This window comes from Diadema antillarum, unplaced genomic scaffold (genome assembly GCF_040938485.1).
Source record: "Diadema antillarum isolate AM-2024a unplaced genomic scaffold, OU_Dant_1.0 scf00000134, whole genome shotgun sequence".
In the NCBI taxonomy this organism is placed as follows: Eukaryota; Metazoa; Echinodermata; class Echinoidea; order Diadematoida; family Diadematidae; genus Diadema; species Diadema antillarum.
This window is the reverse complement of record NW_027271023.1, coordinates 1,146,691-1,172,584: the sequence shown is the minus strand read 5'-3', so window position 1 is coordinate 1,172,584 and position 25,894 is coordinate 1,146,691. Positions and strand designations below refer to the sequence as shown.

The window sequence follows — 25,894 nt, the reverse complement described above, 5'->3', positions numbered from 1 at the left end:
TTATGATGGTAATTGCTTTTCACCATCCCTTCTTAGAAAACAAGCAGCACATTAATAGTACAGGCAGTCAGGGCTTTGGAAAGGGCTCTCGAAAGGGCTATGGAAAGGGCTTTCGAAAGGGCTATCAAAAGCCGTTTAAACAGGGGAAAGTTGATAAACGCAGCCTATGATGAGCACTACAGGTACTTGCTAAAAATATTTCTTTGCATGCTCAAGTATAAAAAAGTAGAAAATCAGTGTTGGATATCACTTTGGCACTGCTGTAAAATATTCTCAAACATGTTCACCCATCTAGGCAAATCAACTTGTTACTACAGAATTGATTCATATGCAAATACAAATGACAAGAGACCTGACCCAACAGAAAAAAAAAAAAATGGAACGGCAGTGGAAATGTACATGGTTATCATACTGTGACCATCTTGAAAAAGAGTATGTCAACTAGCATGTTATTCCATAGGAATCAAGAAATAGCCCATGTACTTATGTGACAGAGATGTGCTTCTGTAGAACCCCTGGAATCATTTATTTCTTACTTTTGAAATACTATTAATTTCACATTTTTCTTTTTCAAAGGATTAGTTTTCTCTACAGCCCTGCTCACAAGTCAGCTAGGGCATTGAATTCTTGCATTTCTTTCCGGAGGCCATTTTGATTTTTTTTTTTCATTCAGGAAAATGGGCAAGGAGGCAACAGCCCTTGCTGCCCCTGATGCATAATGTCTTTCATCCTTGGAGACCATTTCTTAAATACAAACGTACAAATAAAGTAATATTTGCTGTCATTTGTGAGGAAAAAGCAACCAAAAAGGGTAATGTTGCAGTCACACAGCCTGGACGGTTGTTTTGATTAACCCAGTGGGCGCTGTGTTTGATGACGCGCAGCATCATTTAAAGATTTTCATCTTTCCCATCATTTGTGCAACCTCCCTTAGATTTTCACTGATCTGGTGCATTCATGCATCATCACTATCGACTCAGCTATCAACATCCAATTTGGGGACTGATTTTTCCACTAGAATATGACGTGAGATGAAAGAAGCATCCCTACAATGTGTACATTAAATCTGACGATATCAGACAGGTCATATATTCTAACAAACAATCTATCAATGAGTCTTTATACAAGACCAACTCTGATAATTTTTCAGCAAAAACAACAAGCAAACAAACAAATAAATACACAAAATTCTGAACTTCACACTGCAATGAGAGTAGGAGTACTGTTATCAAAACGACAAAACTAACTGCATCTTCATCTACTGTATAAGAAAACTTTCTTGACACAAATACAATGAGAATGTGGCACACACAAAAAAAAAACAACCAAATGATAGCTAAAGCCGAATCATGGAGGCATCACACTGTTATGAATCAGGAGAAACGAGGTGTATGTTAGCGGAGTTGCAATCTGTAAGTACACAGTATGATGACAAGGGGCAAGGAAACTCGAAGCGTGTGCAGCATGTTAGACTGAAGGTACAGCATAAATCACGACAAGAACACTGCAAGAACACTTGTGTATGCGACAATTAAAAATATGTATATCATTTTTTTTTCACATATGAAATAGGTACTCATGTATGAGAGAGAAAAAACGCATTCAACATTCACATTGTATTATTCTGAGTACAATCTACAGTGAAGTAAATGAAGACATACAAAACTTGGCAGACAGACTGTGGACACAGACTAATTAATTAAAACGACACAAGAGCAGAATTACTCTGCTACACACGATGGTTATTAAAGGCTCTCTATCTACACGATGGTTGATTGTAAAGAGGCTCGTATTTGTTAAACATCATATAAACTGTGGATTAGAGATGGAAAAGTATGGGCCTGGGAGTCGTGGGTTCTGGTCTGTGTGGGGGAAAAAAAAAGATAATGTAGAACCCCAAATTTCTGTATGCATGAAACTTTCGAAAATTTTGCGAGAAGCCAAGATTGGTGAAAGTAAAATGCACAAGAAATGCATTGAATGCCATTCACTAATTTGCAAAAGTTTCATGTTGCGAATGTTTCTTATTTTACAGTAGCTTGTGTTGGGTGCTTATATCATTTATGCAGTGCATTCACACTTCCAAGTATTGTTGAAAGTGTCATATACATATGTATATACGTCATCATTGGTTTATTGTCATAGTGTGTCAGCATATCACTTTAAATTGTGTACTGCACACACACTGTCAAAAAAACCAAAAAAAACAACAAAAACACACAGGTGCTATGTCAGGCAAGGCTTCAAGCCACTAACTCCTCATCAGGAACTAAAGGGTTTCATGTATAGAAAGATCAAGAAACTTACAACTTTCATCTAGATCTGTATATCTGGTAGCTACTTGCATTTACACACAGTTAGTTGCACTAATGGCAACAATGATGATGTAACTATTCCATAAAGAAACTACTCTATGCTGATTAATTATTACAAAAATGTTGCCACAGGCACACACACAAACACAAACACACACGATATGAATTGTAATTTGACTGTTGCAAATGGATGTTTAAATGGGGGTCCTGATTTTGACTGATGCATATGAAGAGCATTCCAATTCATTCATTTGGTATAAAGTAATAAAGACTGTAATTTGGACTCTGCTGCACCCAAACTGTCACAGAGACACATCTGGCATATTACAGATATACTGTAAAAGTGGAAATTTTTGCTGTGTTTGCAATTTTTGCACATTTCGCGCAACCAGAAACTAGCGTGAAAATAAAAGCACGCAGATATTTTTGCTTGCCATATGTTCCAGTACACACTCGTTGATGTCTTGACTCCGTGGAATAAAAAACACGCGAAACCCTTCTAACCCGGCCAAGCGTGAAAAGTTAGTCGCGCGAAAATATCCACTTTTACAGTATCATTATCTTTATCATTTCATAAGGGACTTGATGAAATATGGGCAACAGGTGAAGAAATGCTGACAAGGAATACCAGGATGTGAAATCGAATACACCCAGATGGCATGAGATGTACAGATGTAAATGTTTCTCTGAAATTTTGTGATGGTATACTATTATCAATCATCAGTAACTTTGGCATCAAGGTGCAGTAGGCACAAAAGATCAAGATCTGTTACGTAATTAAAAGCACCCTTTCTGCAAGGGTCACATGTTTACCATGTGCAAGGTATCCCGGCACCCTCTGGTGATCAACTGGGAGGTTGTTAATACACTACACTTATCAGTTACTGTAAGTAGACTAGACAGTCATTTGTCATCTAAGACAGCCATTCTTTCAAGTCCCCCCCCCCCCCCATTAACATTACAAAAAAAAACAAAAAAAACAGCAAGACTTTACTAATACTTGACCATCACTTGTGAGACTGCTTGCTTGCTTTAATATTGTTCTTGTTCTGCTGTTTACCTTGCCTGCCAATGTTTTGATTTGCTTTTTTTCCTTTCTACATGGCACTGTGCAATCAATGCCATTCAAGGCAACTATGAGTTGCACAACTAACTTATCATTTCTTAGAACTTTGCGTCAAGTTGTTTCAACCGATATAACCACCATCATGACATTTATGTTTTAAAAACAAATTTACAATCGTAAGAAAAACCTGGGCCAACATCCTTTTATACATTTTGAATGAAAATTTGAGTTTGAATTAAACATTCATGGTTATTCCAAACAATTCTTTTCTGTTTGTTTGTGGAGGTAGAGTCTTCATCACATGGAAGAAACAGTAAATGATTTGGTGATGGGAACAAACATGACGTGAGAAAGTTTTCACACAAACGGAGGTGGAATATGTGGCAAACAGCATGCTATACTCCAAACGTGTGTAGGAAACGATCTAGACTACAGACTATGGATGTGATTACAACTGTATATCTGCACAAAAACAGCATTGACACTAGTGTACGCACAAGCTATCCTAAGATCCAGAAGAATAAATATACATTGTATGTGGCAGAAATGGCACACAACTTTGTTTTTCTTCTCCTGAAATAAAGAATACTCAATTTGCAAAAAATAAATAAAAAAATAAAAAATAAATGCATGAGATAAATCACTAAAGACCAACAAAAGTCTATTTTGTTCCTTTTCTAATAATCAATGTTGTTAATTTTAAAGTCTTGAAAATACACTATTGCCCTTTAAATACAGGAGCAGTTTTTTTTTTTTTTTTTTTTTTTTTTTTTTTTTTTTTTTTTTTTTTGGTGTGTTTTACAAATTCATAGAGCAGAAGTAGGCGGGTATTTAGCATTACACAGCTAGAATCCTATTGAATGAGTTTTGCACACACAAAGAGGTTATTGTTGGAGAGCCATGTACTGAATGCATCGGACACTGCTGTTACGATGTAGGTGTCTCTAAGAAGCTTTACAGAGGCAAAGTCCACTATTGTGCGAATATTTGACCACCCGTTTGCTTGCTTTTTTTCTTTTTGTTGACACATCATAAAGAAAGCACTGTCTGCTATTCCTGACACCCAATGTGACAAGGGGGAAAAAATGGCACCCTTGCCCTTTTAGTTATTTGCATGACTGCTAATATCCACTCAACTGCAACACACAAGAAACTCCCCCTTGCTTGAAATGTGGTTTTCACTTTATATCAGCTCTACAACTATAACCATTCCAAAATGTAGCGTAAAAAAATTGTGGACCTTGGCCATGATCTAATGAACAGACAGCAATCAAAGAAAAAAGAATGGCCGATACACTGTAACAACAAAAGTCAAAGCAAGTGCAACATCAACCACAGGTGAAGTGTGGCATGCAGAATCTATGATTTGTGGGTGCAAGTTCACAGCAAACGTGGTGGGGCCCTATGCTTTTTACAATGGTCTATCTATACCCTGGAGTGAATGAAAGTTATGGAGTGATGGAGTCTAACTCATCTCATCATTACTGAGAGATGGTGCCTGCATGTAAATTATGCAGTATCTTTATATCATGCATCTTGCAAGCGGAAAACATGGCACATGTACAATTCATCCATGGTGTGCATTGTAGGCCTATCTGTCTCCAGAATCTATCAAAGCATCTTTCTACTCAATCGTTTTTGTGTACAGAAGAAATGACCCTCAACAATCTTTTCTTCACATTTGTACAAGATTGGCAATATGTGACTTTCAGCTTTTTTTTATCTTTGCTGCCAAGCAAATTAAATTGAAACAATACATTGAGAGTCTTCAAGCCAAGGTATGAGATAAGCCTTCTTTATTTAGATCAGGGTGCATTGCAGAAGACAGAAATATCAAAAAGGGGTGATGGGTGATCTGGAAAGGGGAGGGGGCATGGTAGACACAGCAGGAGCACTCTGACACCGGGTGACTTACATTCTGTCCCTACAGCTATGGCCTCCTCAAAGGCGGCCTCCATGCTCTGAATGAGGCTGGATGTGGCCGAGGCGTTCAGGCTGGGCTCAGGGTCTGCTAGAAGTTATGGGTGTGGCCGGGGCAGGTGGGGCGGAATGGGGGTACAGGTGGTGGTAGTGGTGGTGGTGGTGGTTGTGGTCAATGGGATGTGATGGGATGAGAATGGGGACGGGTACCACAGACACCAAATACAGCACAGGACGGGACGGTCACAGGGATGTTGGTTGTGGTGATGGTGGTAGTGGTATTGATGAGTTGATGAGGAATGGATGTAGATTGTTGTTGTTGTTGTTGTTTGAGTAAATTTTGGGGTTTTATTCCAGAAAGCGTGTGATGAAAATGAGATGAGATGAATCATGTTTGGCACACCAATGACATGGAAGGATTCGGTAGTGATACCAGTTACAAAGGTGATGATGGTGATAGGGGTTACGGTAATAGTAGTTTCCATCCGCATGATTTCATCACATAGAATCAATATCAATTTGCATTGTCAATTTAAGAGGGGGAAATGGATTGTCAACCGAATGCAGTGATAATAATTGTTGCCAGTGTGAATATTGCAAAAATAGGCAGTAGATACATGTAAATTGCAAATATTATTTTTGAGGTAGTAGAGGCATATTTGTTTATTGAAACAGTTGATTGTAGCATGAGGGATCGTTTCAAAATTGGCCACGGCCAATATCAAATATTGACAAAATTGAGTCACAGTGTGTGCGTTCATGTTTGTAAGTTGGGAGGAGGGTTTGTATTGATGGGAAATTATAATTTGCAGAAGAATTTTGAGATTAATATTTTCAACATTCATACATTATGGAGAAGTTAGGATTATACGCATGGCATTGCAGTGTTAGGTATGCCGTTTGACGTCAAGATAGTATGACATGGAGACGTACATTGCCGAGTGGAGCGAAACAATACCACACAAACAAGTGAAGAAATTGGCAAACAAAATGGAGGTAAAGAGGGCAGAGAAAGAAATATATTCCAGTTAAAAAACAAAAGAATGTCAAGGACCATTGAATGAATTGCATTAACCTGTATAAGAACTGCAGCAAGCTAGGCCATGCAGCACACATTATCATTGACAAGTTTTAATAAGACAAGGATATTAGAAACTGTATATATAATGTTTATCTATTCTTTACGAATATCACAGTCTACGCTGTAGTTTCAAGGCAAACAATCTTCCGTCTCCATCTATAGTTAGAACTTCACAAATTACCAGGTAAAACATAAACATATTTAAATACTAATATATATTCAAGCTCAGCTGAACAAAAATTTCTTGATAAGACTTCAATCTACCTCCACAACATTGGCAAGAAAAACAATCAATCAAATTGTAGTAAAAAATTGATTCATTTCAGTCTGATGCTTATTGAAAGAGGAAAAAAACAACAACTTTTCTCCAAGGAGTTATTCATCTATTCAATTGACATGTGAAGCTTACACATTAAAACGCATTAGACATAAAACTGTTTTTAGTTAGTATAGCAAGGTTAAAAAAACGAGGATGTCATATTCGATGAGATGATCAGCTGGTTAAACGATGATGAACATTAATTGTGGGGTTGTTATGCAAAATCCAAATGAATAAAAGAAAGCTGCATGACTTTGAGAGACAAGAGGGTGCAAGATCCATTGCAGAGCTAGCTAGAAAGCATTGTTAAACACATGAAACTGCAGGATTCTGCATGCAGATAATATTACTATCCCCATCATCATATATCAAGCTGTAAATGATGGTGCAAGAGGCAATATTTGCTGGGAATGCAATACGGCTGACTATTTCACATGACAGAATTGTGGACTTCTCGCCGCCTTGGGATAAGAAGAGAAGATGGAATGTTGGTGATGAAAAAGGAAAGGACTGAAAAAAGACCATAACCCTCTGCATAATGCCATATGATTGCACTAGCCCCTGCACTAAGGACTAGACTTTGCCTTTGGCAATTCTGTGAAAAGTGGCACTAAAATTCAATCGACTTTGGGCTTGCAAAGTGTGACCTTTGACCAAAAGACAGATGCTGTAAAGTTTCTCTCTCTCCCGACACAAAGACTTTATATGAAACTGGAACCTTAACGATAGAATCATATGATTGATTGATGTAGGGAGAAATATGAATGGTATTTAACGTTTCCAAAAGTTCATTATCCTCAATTACTTGCAGTCATCCTCATCACATATGATTTGGTATATTTAATAACCTACATCGAGTGCTTCATGGTCTAATAAGCACACTACTCTGTTATTACCTAAGAACAATCGGCAAACAGGTTTCAGTATACTGTGATCTAATTGGTTTTCAACAGCTGGGCTTTTCGCTTTTATGGCAGCTGTTCCCTTCTACCAAGGTAAACAGTAAACATCACCCTGGGAGAGGGGTGCGGGAGAGGGGTGTGTGTGTTGTCAGGTGCCATCTCTCATAGCAACCAGGCATGCAGAGGGTGGGGAGAGAAATACTGGGGAGGAGGAGGAAGTGGATAAAATACACGTAGGCTTGGATGACAGGGATGAGGAGAGGAGGATAATGAAGGGCGGAGCTGTGAGGATACACCCATCTCACCTGAGGAGCATTCACTGATGGTGTCGGGCCCCTCCCCACCCCCACGGGCCAGCAGGAGGATACCCTCCTCAATCAACTTGCCCACGTCCTCTTGCGGCTCGCCCGGTGAGGGGGGCTCATTTGGGGGCGGAGGGGGCACGAACACCGGCGGCGGGGTGAGGGGTACCGGGACCGCACCCTGGGCTGGGCCACCATCCGTGGCATCATGTTTCGGGGGGTCGGGGGCCACGGATGAAGGGTCTGAGGGTAGGTTGCTGTCATCAAGTACTGATGAAGAGTATAGACATGCACATGCACAGTGTCCAAATTCATTAGCTCTACATCCCAAGTAACATTCAGATGGGTGTGACATAACAACATGGATCAAAACAAGATCTGAATAAACAAAAATTGCACCTCGACACTTACACAATAAAGACAATCTAGACACTTTCGATGTTATTCAAGTTGAAATATGGTATAACTGTTTAAATCTGGAACCTATTTATCTCTGTTAAAAGCCCTTTGACTATGCAGCAAGCTACCTTGTAAGGGTATAAAGGGAAGTTTAAAACTAACTGCGGATCAAATCAACTTTGACATTGAGTGTTTAAGAGGATCTGGACTTGGCTACAAAAACACAATGTCATGTTGTTGCTGTTGTTTTCTACCATCTTGCCAAACTTTGTCCTGGTATATGAATTGTGGACTTTTATTATGGCAAACTACTGTAATGCCATTCACTGTTCTTTAGTCTGATGAAATGGCAAGAGATTATATTCCACTTTTGTGAACACTAAAATGTGGTTAAATTCATAATTTGAAGCTGTCCAATGTAAATGCGATGTCTGCTGTCTTATTTCAAGGTGACAGCAACCAGCAAAACAGACATCTATGTGTCTGTCATGGTGGAATACTAATATCTAAAGAAACTAGATACATTTACCTGTGTGCAACAGTTACAAGTTTACATCACGTACATTTTCCCTGTATACACAATTTGTCTTTAATGGAAGTGCACACAAATCATATTCAAGTGTTTGGATAAATGCAGTTTTGTGCAGACTGAAATTAATACATGCACCACATGTGCTATACTTGGACAAACACACCAAGCTACTAAGCTTACACCAGTAATCAATATCTATCCCCAATATTGTCTAGAGGACGCTATGTGAACTTTGTGCAGCACATATGGACTATATAAATGTGTGAGCTAACCTGCATGTTGCCCGATGGAAAAGAAAAAGTAGATGACCCTCAGTGAGGAAGCTATAAGACACACTACAGTTTATTACAAAGGTGCTATTTACTATTCCTGAATGTGAACCAGCAATTTAGACCACCACCAAGGCAAATGAAAGACCATCCACTCAAAAAAAAAAAAAAGGAATAATAATAAAAAATAACCAAATATCAGCCACAAGAAGATCTTCTTTTTTTCTTCACTTAATAATATCTTTTCTTTCTTCACTATGACTGGGCCAACTAATATTGTTGAAAGAAAAGAGCGAGAAAATCAAACAGTTTCGTATTCTGGAGCTTGTTCTTTGTGTCTGACACAAGAATGATTTTTTTAAGTGGATGATCTCCAGTATATGTTCTATTCTGAAAGAAGCCCCCCGTGGGTGCATTCCCTAACCACATCCTATGCAATGTGTGGACTTGTTGGGACCATGCTAGGTACATGTATGTAACTGTGCCAAACTCAAGGCAAAGTACCTGCAAAGCATAAAGTGGCCTGATTCCAAGGCTGTTGGCTGTTGTTTCCCCCCTCACATCCATATTTATTCCAGAGTACACTTGCAGGAATATCAATTTTGAGTATGTAGTGTGCATGCATGAACGCTAATACTCCAAGGTAGACTCTGAATTTATAATGCCTCAAGAGTTGCAATTTCAGTAACACCATAATTTGCTGCAATCAATGTCTGCATTATTCTCCTGACTCATACATGTACTACGTGTGCCGGCACTTGTACGTTGTAAGACATTTATACCCCCATTCCACAAAGATGTTTTTTTTCTCACTGGTCACTTGTCGGAAGCAAAGTTTGTTGCTTCAGGCCACCCATCGAAATGTATCGGATGGCTGTCTGATAAATCCAACTTGTGCTGGCCGTCATCGGGTCAGTGTCAGATATCCCAGGCATTATCCAATGAGGCAAGATCGTCTGACACTGACCCAATAGTTGACCAGTACACATTGGATTCATCAGACTACGAGCTGATACACTTAGGTGGGTGGCCGGCAGCAACTGACTTTGCTTCCGACGAGTGACTGATGAAAAAAAAAAATGGAGGAATAAGTGAATAGTTTTTGCAACATTCACATCGGCACAGATTCTTGTCATATTTCTTCTTGTGGAAGTTTCTTGTCCACTCTTTCTCTTTACATCTATCATCTGATAACTGTAACACAGAGGCAAAGTTTGAAGCACATAATTATATTCTATGTCTTTGTTTTTTCAGTTTTTGTATTTTCCAGTGGTTTTCAAAACTTGCACTCGGGCTTTTTGGAAGTGTGTCTTGACAAGATAAATATGCATGAGAGGGAATAGTCTCGACTCTCAAAAAAAGATTCACCAATAGTTTTGGGCAGGGTATGGGTGGAATGGAGTAGCAGCAGGGAAGGTTAACAGCCAACAGCCTGGAATTGAGACTATATAGGCATTAAGCAGCAAAAGGACATGCAATAGCAATGCATAGCAAAAATATCCAAAAGCCGAAAAATCAAAAGGCTCTTACCAACTCTTCTGAACAGTTCTAATTACTTCACACAATGTACTGGGTCAACATTTTCAAGGTTATTCATACTGGATGTACGCACTATCTGAGTGAAAATACATTGATTTGTTACACTATCTACATCTGATATATTCAGCGATAAATAGACATGTTAAATTGCATACACTCCATTCATAATAGATGCTTGATAATCATCCGCTATGCCCAATAAATATCAAGCAAGGTTTCCAGCAAGCGTGATTTGTATACCTGCATCCAGTTCGGCGAAGTTCACGTCCACCTCCTGTGGCTGGATCTCAGTGGCGTCCCCACCATCCTTCCTCCGCTCAAGCGTCGATGATGGGGTCTCCGCCGGCGACGGAGTAACGGAAGACGCCGATTCTGATCCAGATTCCATCACCTCCGCATTCCCAAAGGTTATCCGCCTCTCCTGGTCAGACATGGCCGGGGAGGCGTCGCCGTTACCATTGACGGTGACATCCGGTGCCGCCGCTAAGGGAAGGGGCACGGCTGGGGGCAGAGGAGCACCGCCCGCTGGTGGCGGTGCGGGCGCTCGCCTCTTCTTGGATACGGCATGCGACGCCCGTTCGAGAGTTGTCTTTGGCGACTGGCCCCCTTGGGACGAGGTTTCCTTTTTGGCGGCAGACGGTGGTGGGGGCGCCGGTCGCCGCTTCTTTAGGGTGTTCTCACCTGGGACGCTGTCATTGCTCTCGACCGATGCTTGCTTCACTGCAGGTGCATGGGCGGTGACTGCTTGGGCAGATTCCACCACCATATCCTTCTGTGGTGCTGCTGCTGCAGGTTTGGTTGCCACCTCAGCTGTTGGCTCAAGGGTAACTTCACCCTGTCAGGGGATCAAATAATGACACCATCCATATTCCAGTTTGTCTTTCCATTTTGCACAAGACCAGAAAAAGGTCATTTGTACTAAACAGTCATGTTGGTTTTTAAACTCACTGAGATACACATCTGTGATGCATTAATTATTCATGTAACCCCTACATCCACTTGCCCGTGAGAACAAAGTACTGAATGAGTAGCTTTATGTTACAAACAACTATCATAAAAATATAATGTATATAATGCAATGGTTTTGGGGGTGGTATCTTCTCTTTTTTTTGCAATTTAGGTAAGTTCTCTGATATGATCTATGAAAATATTAAGACAACCAAAAAGATTTCCTCCTGTGACAACAATGCAATCTATCTAAATCTCCAACGTGAGAAATTGCTAATTTTGCTTTTCTTCAAAATACTCAATTCTCATTCTGTTGCCATAATTTTTAGGCATGGATTTAATGACAAATTGTCTTATGAGTCCTAATTTATGAAACATGTGGAGTGCACATACACACTAGTTATAAATGTCTCTTCCTCGTTCTCTAAACGCATTACATTATCATCCACTCTAGCAGAATTCATTTGCATAAGAACTCAAGATATTTTTTTCTTTTCCTCTTCCAGAAAAAGAGTTGCTTTCACACATCAAAACACACTAGCCTCAGACCAAAGAGGTTCAAGAGAATGGAGTCACAACCATCTTATTTCCTTTACTAGATGTTTGATGCCGCTGCTCAAAAATATTTGAAGCATGTGCCAAACAGGATCTGCCACGCAGATAGTAAGACAATTGACTCGTGTCTCATTGCATAATCATCAGCCACTTTCTAAGGAAGATATTTCTTTGTGATGGTAATTACTTTTCGCTATCCCTTCTTATAAGAGATAGGTGGTACAGACACGAGGATGTGCGAATTGAAATTTCGCAAAAAATGCTGAAATAAAGATGAAAATTACTTGACTGGGCATACCCGGGCACTAATCTGATAAATCTACCAATAAAGAATTATACTTAAAGTTTATTCCATGTTAGTTTTATATGTCGGAATTCAGTGGAAAAGTGATAAAACCTGCTTTACCAGGATGGTACAGTTTTAAACATTTTCACATGATACAGCTCTGATTTACACTTTCGCACAAATTTCTGCACGGGATTGACTTTTGTTTTACATGCTTTATCATTAAGTGAAATTTCATTTCATCTAATAAATAAATAAGCAAAATATGGCCAATATTATGTTAACGTTCAAAATGAATCTTCAGATTGCTCAGCAAGATGGCGGCTTCGAACATCAATCATCAAAGGCACAAATGCACCTGCGAAATTCTTTTGTACATCAATAGAAATCTGACAACTGTTTGAATAATTACAGCCAGTTGGAACTCCAACTCTTAAACCTCCTTGCTCAGACAGTTACACAAAGAAATCTTACAGGGAAATCTAACATGCAAATAAACCGCACAGTCTGCAACCTTTGCTACTAACAGTCCTATCTTCAGATTTATATCTCAGTTTGGGGGGATTTATCGCAAGAAATCTTGCAAACCACTAGTATTGTGCCACATGCAGTGAGTCATCAAATTGTCAGGGTGACTCTAATGCCCTCTAATGATCTCGCATTACACGCTCTTCTGAAGCCAGTTGCATAAAAGGTTTGAAATACACAGTAACTCAAATTGTAATAATCACGGTCACTTTATCAGCAGCAAAGAGAGAACTTATTATCTGTGAGTTTTCAAGCTATGGCAACAACAATCATTGTGACTTTTTTCAACTCAATTTCAACTTATTTACCATTGGTTTGGAAATACAAAAATCAAAAAGATACACAAAGATACCTCTTCATACTAAAACAAAGTCAATAAAACAATAAAAGAACAAAACTTGCAAGTACAATATCTTAACAAAAAAATGAGACCATGTTCCTCTTTTCTCTGCCTTATTATAAAGGGATGGTAAGGGAATTGGTTGAGGTGAGGATCTTTTTTTTTTCAAGATCGTTGGTCCCACCTTTTATTATGATTGCTTTGATTTGGATATGTCAGCCATTTCAAAGCCAATTTTCATCTAATAAACTTTGAATTCCTCTTGCAGAATTGTATGCTCCTTCACAAGAGGCTTCTAATCATCTCCAAAATCATCATTAAAAAATGTTGGAAACCTGAAACCACATCTCAACTAAAACTATACCATCCCTTTAAAGTGAGATTCATCAACACATGGACTTCACAGGCATTTGGAAAGGCTCAGAAAGGATGCTTTCATCAATGAAATGCTTGTTTCCTCATTAATGTTAAATGTCAGTCCTTGAAGTTGAAGGGAAATCTTGTAAAAACTGAAACTGGGCACATTGTAGATGGTTTTCAGACTTACAAAAGAACTTGTTGGTAATCAGGTTACTGAAACTTTTTTCTCAGCTGTGTTTTGGAGGTCAAATTGCTCATATTGCGATCACACAACACGAAATGAGCCAAACTTGACTAGAAACACTTTCAAATCAAAACTAAGTTGACACGACTAAGGAAGAAAATTGTAAGAAATCTAATTCAAGTTTCCTCTCAGACTTTCATGGGGAAAAAAAACCTACATTGATGAATTAGCATGAAATATGTTTCTAAACACACTAAAAATGAGTGTTTTCACAAGTATGAAACCCCTAGAAGTCCCTCCCATTTTGCATAATTACCTTTTTCTTGCTCTTCCTGCCAAACATGCTCTTCTTTTTCTTCTCTATGGGAGCAGGTTCTGGCTCTTGTGGAGGTGGAGGAGCTGTCATGGTAACAAGGGACACAAATAAAAAAATGGTAAAGATGACAACATAAAAAAAAATACATGGTTCAATACTGTATACGCCGAACATTTCGCAAGGTTTTTATTTTGGAGTCAAAAGGGGCCTGAGCGTTCGATCCTAGCAGAATCTTCGTCAGAGGCAAAATGACAAACAGGTAGGGAAAGCAACGTTTTTATTTTCGCAAATTTTGTGAGTCAGGTGCTATTTGTGAAATTAAAGACACGCGGAAATATTGACTCTGATCATGCTATGAATGTGAGGTACATGTATACATTTTTCCGTTTGGTACAGGACTCCATGATCGCGAATTAAACCACTCGCGAAATCATCGGGAAGTTCAGATTTGTGAAAATTTAGACTCGCTAAATATATGGCGTATACAGTATTTGTTCATGAAGAATTCTACTTGAAATAATGGTACAGGACTCCACGATCGTGAATTAAACCACTCGCGAAATCATCGGGAAGTTCCGATTTGTGAAAATTTAGACTCGCTAAATATATGGCGTATACAGTATTTGTTCATGCAAAATTCTACTTGAAATAATAAGCTTAATAAGATGCTAAACTGAATTCAGTTTGTTCCTGCACCTGATCTGACAAACATATATCCACTGAGGTATCATAAAGTTTTAGCTGAGATAAACTAAAATCATATGAGGGAAAAGGTAATATTAATAGCCAATGTCTGTGACAGTGCGGGTGTAGACACAAGTCTCCAGGCTGTGTCGGGATAAAAACAGCAACCTGCTGAAGTATAAACAATCATGGTCTTATTAACCCACTGAAGACTAGCTTAATTGTGTTCTGAAGAATTCATCAATACAAACTCATCAATAAAAACCTCTTCCAAAAGAGAAGAGGGCAAAACATAAATGGTTATACTGACAAGACTGATCTTATTAGTCATTTAGATTGTCTTCATAGCAGTAACTCTCTTTTTCCAGTTAACATATATTTGAATTTCATATAAATGTGTGTCTCCATGCTTTTGGCAGAAGGGAAAATTTGCTTCATGTTTAGTTAACTGATATCATAACCATTGATTTTTTTGACAATTTAGGGATGATTAATTCGTAAAGTTGAACAGGTTCATTGTTTTATCATTGACACAACCTCCCCCCCCCCCAAAAAAAGGGACTTCATGACATGATTATATCACAGCAAATTGGGAGTCATAAGGAGACAACATTATTAGCTTGGGTGATCATGACAAATATTACCATGTTTTGAACAAAAATTATTAACTTCAAATTTCCATATCTTTTTCTGCTTGGCCTAATTAATGTTATTCACATGAAACCTTGACTGTCCCATTTCTGTCTCCTCATTCAACTTTACGAAAGCCAGCATAAACACAGACTGAAATCTTCCTTTAAACATGATATGCTGTATATATACACCCACCAGGATTCTTATACCCTGCAGTTTATTGTAGGAAAGTTGAGACAACCACTTGTAAAAGTGACATCAACAGAACAAAACAGCAACAACAAAAAAAGCAAGAGGAAATTGGAAACCCCCTGGGCGTTGGTGGGAGTAGATCTGTTCAAAGTGTAAGGTACACTAGAGCATCGTAAATATTTGATCGGTGACTAATCTTTCTCACTATCAGCGCAAGAGCTTTCACCTGCCGGTCTAAACTATTAACCCGTTGAGGACCGAATGATTTTGCTACAACACGCACATCCCATAGACACCTGCCTGAGTATTCTCGGGACTCATCTTCAATGGGTTAATACAAAGCCAGAGAGCAGGGAGGAGACAGTACTGAGTCAGCATTGCTTATATTCATCAAGTCCTATGGTAATTTAGCAGGAAGAAATGGAGAGTTTGATCCCAAAAATAGGATAAGTACCAATTTCAAACATTTTAATCTAAAGTCCATCATCAGATAGAGCAAAATAAAACCTTTCCAATGATACCTATTTAACAAGAAACATTCTTGAAGTTATGACTAAAAAAAATCCCAAACTTTGTTGTTCTCTCTCTTTTTCTTTAGCAGGTTTATTTGCAAATACCTCAAATTAACAAGAATGGAGTTACCCCATTTTGCAATCAAACTAATTTAAAATCATTTCAATGCAAATATATTTTTGATGACAGATCCTGAATCTCCCACAGAGGTATAGCATCAGTTTGTCATTGAACAAAATGTTCATAACACAACTCACTGCAGAAATTACTCTGGAAAATAAATGCTGACATCATGTATGATGAATAGCATTTCTATATCTTGCACAAATACAATCGGGGCTAATGTCATTTTTTTCCACGAAAAATAGCATAGCACATAAAAAGAGCAGGAAGTACAGAATGCCAACGATGATTATTCCCCAGATTGGGTTGAAATGATTAAATACCACCATTTGAATACACCAACTCAAAAGGACTAGACAAATTCAAGCATCACTGATTGTCATGCAAAAAGAGATGGCGACTCTACTCTCCTAAATTGCAAAGCTGACACGGATACAACCCCGTCTGTGGAAAACCAACGCCTTTTTACATTTTGGTTCTCAATGCACTGACTCCCCTCTACCCCCTCCCCCCTCCCATCATTATGCAAGCTTACAAAAGCATTTGATCCAAGTGTAATGAACCTACATATCAAATCTTAATACTTGCCTGTAAACTTGTCTAAGGATAGGGATTGTTTGTCCTTTTATCTTGCCTTCATCCGCTTCAAGACTTTCAAGTCCCATCAGCAGTGTAAACTATAAGCCTGCCCAGCAAACTCTAGCCAGGGCTGGGACTAAGGAACGAGGCCATGCGTGAAGTGCAATTTTCAGCATTATTGAGGGGAGTTAGCATATTAGAAAATCTGCCCATGGGCAGCGAATCATATGATTCCTCCTGAACTTGACAAAGGGAAGGATCATCAGTTAAAGAATGACCACATTCCAGAGATATTTCCCCTTGTAGATGGCAATTTGCATACAAATACGAGTTCAAAATTGCCTGAGGGGCCCCCTTCTCACAAATGAATGCAAGGCATTTCCATTTTTCATGCCAGAGTGAACACTGGTCTAAAAACTGATCTAGTACAAAACATTTCTTCAAATGCAATCCAGCAAAGGATGGGTAATAACAAACCTAGAGTTTCTCAATACCTGGCAAACAAATACATACTAATAAAATTGTGTTTGTTTTGTTTGTCATGCACTTGTTTGTTTCTATCTTGCCGGAACCATAGACTCGCAAAATAAATTCCTCATCAATTATACTTCCTTCATTCCTCAATAGTCTGTTGCATGACTCTAATGATTACAGCCAGCAGAACATGACGTGGTGTTCTACCTATTGCACCATTTGTACATATAAATTATGAGGGAAGTGCAGCGATCAAGGAATTTTACAATTATGCTGCAACAAAGGGATGCCTACTGATAAAAAAAAAAAAATCAAACAAAATGCTTACTTCCTGAAGTCCTAAGACCTCACAAACTTCTGCTCTGGATTTCTTCAGTAACTTCAAATCAAAGGATATGTTTTTTCCCTATTAAAACATTACAAAAAACCCCATAATTTAACTTGCATTCAAACAAGAAGAGATAAATTTTGCAGCAATACCACATCACTGCATGTGTACCAACACTATTAAACTCAGAAAATCTGCTAAGTTTCAGTGAATTACTGTCATGCCAATGAACAGCAGCTTGAATGACATAAATACTCCATCATCTATATTTCACTGCTTTCACTCAAGAATAGCCAGTTCTCTGCATGAGTCATCCCTTTAACTCCACAAGAAGGCATGAGACAGAGACGCCTAGCCTTTTTTAACACCAGAGCCGACGCCCTTTTACAAACTTTGTCTAGATGCAGCTCTACGATTACACGAAAGTGACAAGAAAGAGACAAGATGAAGAGAAAGAGAGGAATTCCGTGGAGAAATAGTCGGCAGGTGCATCTGCCGGGGTTGACAACACCCCCGATGCTGCGATGTCAGATTGCCATGGCGATGTGATTGCCTCCCGGGGGGATGAAATATGCGTGGGGGCAAATCTGGGCACACACACACAAACTCCTCGGAGCTGCCTTTGATTTAAAATAGAGCAGACATGCCAGCAAAGGAATAATGCACCCTGGGCATTGCATGGAAATGACCCAAAGTATACAAAGCAAAACAGGCAAAAATTCATTGCAGAATTTGTCGTTGTTTTTGTTTCATATGACCCAAAGCATATGAAGCAAAACTGCTTCGTAGTTTTGCAGATTCTGCACAGGAGGTTCCTCTGCCAAACTATGGATGCATTTTATCAACTCACTTCTGGCACAGAATTTAAGGTTTCCAAACAACTTTTAGGGAGTTTTTAGCAGTTGATAAATGCAAAACTGTTTTGATTAGATAGAGTTAGAAACACATTTCTGAAATGATGAACAAAAGTGTGATTGCATAAATGCAAAGTTGTTTTGAAATGTATTCATAGCTCAGACCTGCCCACGCCAATCACTGCCAACTACACATCTCCACTCCTCGGGTCAAACTGCGCAATGGAGCTGGGCTGTGACAAGGCCTCCCCATCGACGCATGACGTGAGAGTTGACAAACCCAACAACTTGAGAAATGACATCCGCAAGGCATTTGCAAATGCATTTAGCTAGCTGGTATGGAAAGGAAAGTTGATAAACACTGCCTACAATGTATCATGTCATGTCCCAACCACAGAACAGAAACGTCTCCCTGATTTCTGAATAACATGGGCCCATTGAAATGCATTATACAACAAACAGGTATCTCTCCCTTGATTGCCCTTTGGAACTTCCTTGATTTTGATGCGCAGTTGTTGGCAGCCCAGATACGGCTCTATCACACTATCATTCTTTCTCGGTGTATTTGAAGGCGCTGTGTCAAGGGTATGATGTTTGAAGAAGATAATCCAGCATGTGTCAGTGTCACAAAGCACAACTGGTTCAAGGGCAGATTGATCTTGTTCTTGTTTACACCGTATGTGAGAATATACAAATTTTTCCCCTGCTGTGTGGCTGCAGCTCAAGTGAAAACACTTGTTTTATGCTTGTACATGTTTTAAGTGCATGCACTGTATTTTTTTTTTTACTGAGACATGAATAAGAACAGGGGAGTGATGAAATGAAACATTGATTATTAAAGTCAAATACATTACTGTCCATACCCTACACTATTTCTTAAGAGTGAGTAGGAGAGGGGTAAGAAAGGTTGGGAGATTTTTCAAAGAATGTTTACATTTTCATTGTCTGCAACAATTGGTTCAAAATGTTGCTGATATTCACCATGTGATGCATCTTCCTACATGGTTTCTTTGGCTAAAACTTCACTGTATTTCACAGTAAAGTTAATTTCAGGATGTAATAATTGCCCATGCACCTACAAACACATGTATCCTCTGCCCTCTACTTTTAAGGTCAGTTTCACAAAAAAACAAAACAAAACAAAACTCATGGAAAACAATTCCCGGCCAATATTCTTCTCATTACCAGAAATTGCTTGGGTTTCTATATAAGAACAAATATTTTACGATGCGAATTCATTGAATAACCATCCATACATGACTTTGTAATGTCTGCAACATACATGTATAAAAAGAGCAGGGAAAACAACAACTAAAAAAAAAACCACACAAACTTAATGGTCACTTACGATTCAGGTCAACCAGAAGGAGTTCATTGACCTCGTAGTAGTTGAGGCTCTTGGAGTAGTCGATGTCCTCGTCGGGCTTCTTGACGAGGCGCAGCCTTGGGTCGTTGGCCCCGACGACGGCCAGCTCCTCGTAGACCTGGGGCAGGAATTCCTGGATGGGCTTCTCTGGGTTGACTCGGAGCAGGGCCTTGTGGTTTTTACCGGACAGCACCGTCAGTCGGATGGTTTGCTGCGAACAAATCGGGAGAACGATGATCGAAATTCATTATGATACACTCTTCTTTCTTTACAAATTGCAATCAATTACATACATGCCACAGTTGTCCTGAAATACATCTCAAATTGATACTGATATGTATATAAAATCTTTGTGCTTTGAGTGCACTTTGAATAAAAAATATCATAACATTGAATACACTCATGTCTACAGTCCTCGGTACAGAAAGGGTTAACGTCAAATAGAGGAGACATACCGGTATTCCTCCTCTATTGGACGTAAACCCTTTCTGTCATCACATGACATACAATGTACAAGTGTCAATGCACAACATGTATGACATACAGTATGTTTCAAGGTAAAATATGACACTTGGGACTTGGGAACTTGGGAGAGCTACACTGAATTGACGGCCAGCGCATGCGCACACAAACATCTTATCCGTTCATGTATTTGAAATTTGTTCGCATGTGATGTGTGCGCATGCGCTGACCGTAGTAATCAGTGCATGTAGCTCTCCCGAGGTCCTCTCGACCGAGTCACATTCAGTCATCAATTCGAACAGAAAGGGACTATCGGCAGAACCAAACGTTGCCCGAAGCCTGTTTTCAATACTTCAACTTAATTGGTAAGTCTTCAAATTGAAGAATTTTTTGGATATTAAGTTGATATCTACCCGCGATACTAAATCTGTCATGATCCTGAATGCTACAATGCGAAGCCCCATAACGCTATGCGTATGGGGCTGCTGGTTGCAGTTAACTGCATGATTACTAAGAAATGACAGCATTTTGGGGCGAGTAAGTCTCACAGTGTTAGTTATATGAAAAGTACTTTAACCTGAAACACAGAAATTCAGGGAAACTTTTGAGGTACCAAAACTTTTTATTATCTTTAAAGGCACATGGTCCCGGTGGTTTAGTCAAAATGCGTACGCGGGCGCACAGCGCAAGTTTCCTATAGACCCCTACGCTATCGACTCCTCTTTTACCTGGATAGTGCTAACGCTTTGGCCCATTTCCCCCGAGCCCGAAGAAGTCCGATCCACTGTAGTCAGTGATCCGATCACAGTTCGGCTCATGATGCAGCTGAGGGGGATGACAGCTTTAACAAACTTCTTTTGTGATGTCATAATAAGAAGCATATATGCACGCACCCTGGCATTACTACAGACAGCGTGATGCGCAGAGAAGACAATGAAGGCAACGTTACTAATAGCAACACCTACGCGCTTTACTCTTGATGACAGCTCAACTTCCGCAATCTTCGTATCAATGCTAACGGTGATTGGCAGTATCATCAACAGTGCCCTCTACACTACCGAGACTATGCGCCTTTAAACCACTGTATTAAAGAAAGTTTAGCATGCAATATCTCAACTTTTATTTTTCTGGTACCAAGAATGGGTAATGTCTTTATTAAACAGTAATCACTCAGCCTATCTTACATATGACCATGATCACATCTACAACACAAAAAGACAACTCTCAATTGTCACAAATCAACAAATCAAATGTGATGAGGATTTGGGAAGTGATTTGCTATTTGGTTAAACCTCTCACAAATTCATGATCAGTAAAGTTGACAGTGAGTTCTTCACAACAAGAGTTGAACAAACATTCTCAAGGAAAGGTTATTTCAGCTCATTCAACAATAATAACTACACCTGAGATAAACCTGATTTATGCATCCTACTACATCAGGAGAATATGAGTTATAATTCCTTTCATGCATTTGTTTACAGAAGTTGGATCAAATGTGGGTCTCCTTTTTTTTAGGGGGGTATTCTTAGCATGTCATTATTCATTAAGGCTTATCAGGCAAGTTGTTGTGCAGGGTATTAATTTTTGATTTAAAAAAAACTCCACAAATTGCTCTAAATCCTCCTGGTCAACACTTCGTTCTAAGAATCAAAGATCACTATTTAAGCAATTGCACGAAAAACCTGGCAGCTAATCATCGGAAATGCACTAGGTGTAATACAGCACTTTATAATAACAAATGAAAACCTGGAAATGCTTTACCCGGTGTGGCAAGTGAACGAGGCCCCGCGTGATTAAGTTGCTACAAGAGCAAAGATGATCCATTGTTCACTGATGAATCTGTATATACATGTACGCACGGTATCCTCTCTATGGTATCCTCAAGTACATACAAATCGATTACAAGGTGGTAATGGTACACGGCACATGTCAAGATCACTTCAGTATGCACTCCCAAAAAAATTTAGGTTCTCTTCTCGATGACCGCGGTGAGAAAAGCCGCAAAACGTTTCGAGGGAAAACGTTTTCCATTAATCACTGGCGTATCAAATGTTGGTGTAATCAGGGCATCTTGCTGATACCCGCGACTTCGCGCAAGCCGCAGCTCAAATTCAGACCTCCTCCCAAAGAATCCCTTAATCCCATGAGGGATTACCAGGGTCTATAAAAAGGACAAGTGTTTTGTGAGTTCTAGCAGACTTAAAGGGAGCTCTATAGATTATCATTCTTATGAGACAAAATAAAAAAATCCAAATCTCTTGTGATGCATAATGATGCTATCTCTTCTTACATGACTCTACATACATAATCATTGCAGACTGTATTGCTCATAAGCATGTCTAAGCTGTTCAGCACAAGACTTTTCACACAAATTTTTCCTCATTCTTTTTGAATTTTAACACTACCCTTTCAGTGTCTTCCATGATGATTGAAATCATCAATCAATTTTGACTGAATATGATTATGATTTCCTGGAATGCCAAATGTGATCATTTAGCAGATGTATTAAACCCTTTGTGTCCTTTGAGTGTTGATTGACACAGAAAACCCCATAGCATTGTGCGCACTGTCCAAAGTCCCTGGCGCAAAAAGAGCTAAAGGGATCTTTTTTTTTCCAGAGAGCCAAATATACTTTAAATGAAATAAGTCACAATAAAGACAAGACTTCCCCTGAAAGTTTGTGAAAGTTTTGGAGATCTGGAACACAATTCAGTATCATTTCATCAAGATAGTAAAACAAGTCTAGTGGTTTCTTTTTCTCTCTCTCTCTCTCTCTTTAGAACACTAATCAAGACACAAGACTTGAAGGATAAACGGGGACAACTTTCTTCTGTTTAACATCTCAAAAACTCTGCACATGAAAACTCGCTTAAAAAAATTGCAAGCAGGTTGCATACTACATGTAGGCCTACAACACTGTATGCCTGCATTGCATGCTTCATGTGATTAATTCTGGACATGGTGGGCAAAATGAAAAATCTCTCTGACAACAAAAAGTTCAAGTCAGAAATAGATGATGTACGATCTCAGTAATTAATGCAAAAGAAGCAAATTTTGTGTGTGGGTTTTTTTTTTTACTTACATTGTATTTGGAAATGAAAGTTTGTCTGAGGTCACTTTATTATTTGCAAACATCATTACGGAAGAAAAGGCATGGGATATTGTACTAAAAAAACATGACAGTCTGATTGTTTTTCATTTTTGGAACGTGCTACATCATGCATGAATATTCTAGTTATTTACTGCTTCAGGTTTCTTGCCCCAGGAGAAATACATATAAAACCAGTTAACTCTTGATGATTGACTAATAACTGCATTTAACAGGAAAAAATGCATGATAAATAGAGATTATCAAATATCTGCCTATCTTATGAAATTCCGCAACAGAAAAACAAATAAGAATTAAACTGGAAAGATATCTTTAGCATTCTCTGGGATAAGCTTTTCAAGGTTATCATCCATTTTCTTTTAACAGCCTGTCGAATGAGATGCATTGAAATGCAGAAGACCTTCACATAGGTCACACTGGTGTAGAACCACCACAGCAGTTTTTCTGATAATAGCCCATATCATTCAACCGCATCATCGTTAAAAAAACAAACAGTTCTAGCTGGCTGTAGAGTACCCTTTGACCATTACAGTAACTTTATAGTGTACTCTAACTGACTTTACTACACAAAGCATGCTTATGACAAAAATAAACAGCCAACCACACAAACAAAGTCAATGCAAACAATAAAGCGCACACACACACACACACACACACACACACACACAAAGAAATTACACAGAGAAACTAGAGCCACAGAAATGGAAAATTGATAATGACTGCAATAGTATTAGCCCTCATTATGGGAACAAAGCTAAAAAAAAAAGCCTACTAAAAAACAGACAAAATACAAGCTACTATCTATGTGTAAATGTAGACGAAAAAGAGCAATACAAAGGAGAAAAGGAACAAGAATAGGGAGGAAAAAAGAGAGAAGATGGAAATATTGATGATGATGGTGATGGTGATGATGACGATAATGATGATGATGATGATGATGATGATGATGAGGAGGAGGAGGAGGAGGAGGAGGAGGATGGTGATGATGATTATGATGGTGATGATAATGATGATGATGATGATGATGATGGTGATGGCGATGATGGCGATGGCGGTGATGATGATGGTGATGGTGATGATGATGATGATGGCGGTGGCAATGAAAATGATGATGGTGATGATGATAATGATGATGGTGATGGTGATGATGATGATGATGATGATGATGGTGATGATGATGATGACAATGGTGATGATGATGATGATGATGATAAGGAGGAAGAGGAAGACGAAAAGAATGAAAAACAAAGAATGAAGAAATGAAGAGGAAGAGTGTGGAAAAGTTAAAAAAAAAGATGAAGATAAAAAAATACAGAAAGGAGACAAAAGATGATGGTGACTGCAGAAAAGGAAGGAAAGAAGGACAAAACCCCAAACACCACAAAGGGACAAAAAAGCACTTGGAGGAAGAGGTCCCCAGACTCACCTCAAACTGAGTAGCTTTTCTCTTCTCTGATCCCTTGAGGGACTGGATCTCCCCTCGGCTCAACTTGGGAACGATCTGAAGCTTTGTGGTGTCCAGCTCACCTATCCTCTGACTGGCTTTGAACTGAAATGTCAATGTAGAAAGGAAAAGAATAAGAATATAATGAACATAAAAAGAAATAGCACATAATGATAAACCAACGAGCTTCAAAGGAAGACAATGCTCTCATTTAACCCGTTCCATGCTGAATTCTGAAATCCCCATAGACCTAATACACAGGCCACAAGGTTCCCGTATAGAACGGGTTAATAATTTTCTGTGAGGGCAGGCCAGACAAGCTGAACCCCAGGAGTTTAAAATATTTCCCCCCCTGCATTCACATGAACTTTCATTCATTGGCTATTACTTCAGCATTAATATACATGCCTATATCACTGAACTTTATAAAAATACAGAAATGCAAGATTAAAATAACCTTTAAAAATGTAATGCTCTGGTAAATGACAGCTCTCTTTTCATCAGGGCTTTCACAAGTGGAAACCTCACAATTCTCTCCATAATTTTCATCAATATTTGTATTCACTGCGTACTCTAAAATCCACACTGCCCCTTTGTTTTGTTTTTTGGTCTTATTGGGTATTGAGCAAATATTGGTCTAGTGACTGCTATCACAGATATATATTATATCACAGATAATATACATACAGTAGAATAGCATTCATTAAACTGGATTTCCCCTGCTAAGCTTGTGTTGAACTTGTATCAGGTGAAAGGCAAACACAAAACCAAGGTAGGTAAACCAAAAGGGCTTTTAGACTGACAAACAGAACTCGTTGGTAATCACGTTTCTATGGCACACTCATTAACATTTTTAGAACAATGCTCCTCTTCTCCAAAAGTGTCCTGGGGGGTGTTTCATAAAGCTGTTCGTAAAGTTACGAATGACTTACGAGTAACTGGTGATCAGTTCTTATGCTGAATTATGGAAAT

The 25,894-nt window shown here is 38.9% G+C and overlaps 1 protein-coding gene across 1 annotated transcript in view; it reads right to left on the bottom strand.

Moving 5' to 3' along the window:
- The window catches only part of LOC139720825 (uncharacterized), an 89,338-nt gene that overhangs the window by 16,333 nt on the left and 47,111 nt on the right, over positions 1–25,894 (bottom strand). The window contains exons 5-9 of the mRNA XM_071632162.1: positions 24,905–25,027; positions 19,890–20,118; positions 14,162–14,244; positions 10,868–11,479; positions 7,909–8,311 (exon numbers count right to left, since the gene is read on the bottom strand). Of these exons, the coding sequence (XP_071488263.1) occupies positions 7,909–8,311; positions 10,868–11,479; positions 14,162–14,244; positions 19,890–20,118; positions 24,905–25,027 (1,450 nt within the window). The remainder of the gene's footprint in view (positions 1–7,908; positions 8,312–10,867; positions 11,480–14,161; positions 14,245–19,889; positions 20,119–24,904; positions 25,028–25,894) is intronic.